Below are 1,072 nucleotides of genomic sequence, written 5' to 3' on the forward strand. Positions count from 1 at the left end.
AAATATGGGGGGGATGCAATTTTAAAATGCCAATTTTTTTGCAGATTCGTATTCCCCGTAGCCGAAAAGGAGGGGGGTTTGTGTCGAAAAAAAATTAAGGCTAGTTTAGGGGACGGGCTGAAGTCTTGCCCTTTCTTTTAACCACTTTCACACTTTCTCCGTTCCTTCCACATATCTTTTTCTCGCTCCCACCCTCTCTCACATTTCTTAGCCTTCCCTTCATTCTCATCACTTTCCCTCCTCCTTTACCTCACTCTGTCTTTTTCCTTCTTTTTTCATCTCTTTCTCGTACCTCCCTAATTCTTCAATCCCTCTACCCACTACTTCTCTCCTTCCACGTGACCGTTGTGCGGCCAAGCCTGACCTTTCTTTTTTGGTTCGACTACCATCCGTGTAGCATCTCTTGTATTTCTTCCTATGACTTTCATCTTCTATGTTCCTGCCATAAGGCTTTACTTCCACACACGCCAGCTTAATTTGATTCGTCCTTAGTTGAAAGACAACTGTTGTTAATGTCTGTTGTTGTATTTGTAATTGTGTAACATTTCTCCGGGTTTTTTTTTTCGTCCTTGATTTCATTCATATGATTTCATTTCAGATATTATGCCATATGCCATCCTCTTAAAGCTCAATACAAATGTACCAAGAAACGGTCGATCATCATCATCGTTATGATTTGGTGTCTGTCCTTCGTTTTGGCATCACCAACACTCGTTGCTATGGTAAGAAACTAAAATTAATTATCGTTTTGTTTTTCTTTTTTGACCTTTTGTCTTTAACTTGCTTCAGTTATTGGACTGCGACCATGCTGAGGCTCCGCCTTAAAGAGACTAGAGAAGTCAATCGACCGCAGTGCTTATATTGTAAGTTTGGTACTTATTATTTCTTTTGATACTTTTGCTGAACCGCTAAGTTACGGAGACGTAAATAATTCAATACCGGTTGTCAAGAGGTATAGGGAGACAAACCCAAAGTCACATACACACATACACACGTACATACACATACAACACACTCACAAACATGCGTGCACATGCATATATATATATATATATATATATATATATATATA

The 1,072-nt window shown here is 39.0% G+C and overlaps 1 protein-coding gene across 2 annotated transcripts in view; it reads left to right on the forward strand.

The window, feature by feature from the left end:
* The window catches only part of LOC106874651 (QRFP-like peptide receptor), a 55,556-nt gene that overhangs the window by 37,478 nt on the left and 17,006 nt on the right, over positions 1–1,072 (forward strand). For both annotated transcript variants that reach the window (XM_052969716.1, XM_014922445.2), the window contains exon 6: positions 599–722. In XM_052969716.1, the coding sequence (XP_052825676.1) occupies positions 599–722 (124 nt within the window). The remainder of the gene's footprint in view (positions 1–598; positions 723–1,072) is intronic.

Source organism: Octopus bimaculoides, chromosome 7 (genome assembly GCF_001194135.2).
Source record: "Octopus bimaculoides isolate UCB-OBI-ISO-001 chromosome 7, ASM119413v2, whole genome shotgun sequence".
NCBI classification, from domain to species: domain Eukaryota; kingdom Metazoa; phylum Mollusca; class Cephalopoda; order Octopoda; family Octopodidae; genus Octopus; species Octopus bimaculoides.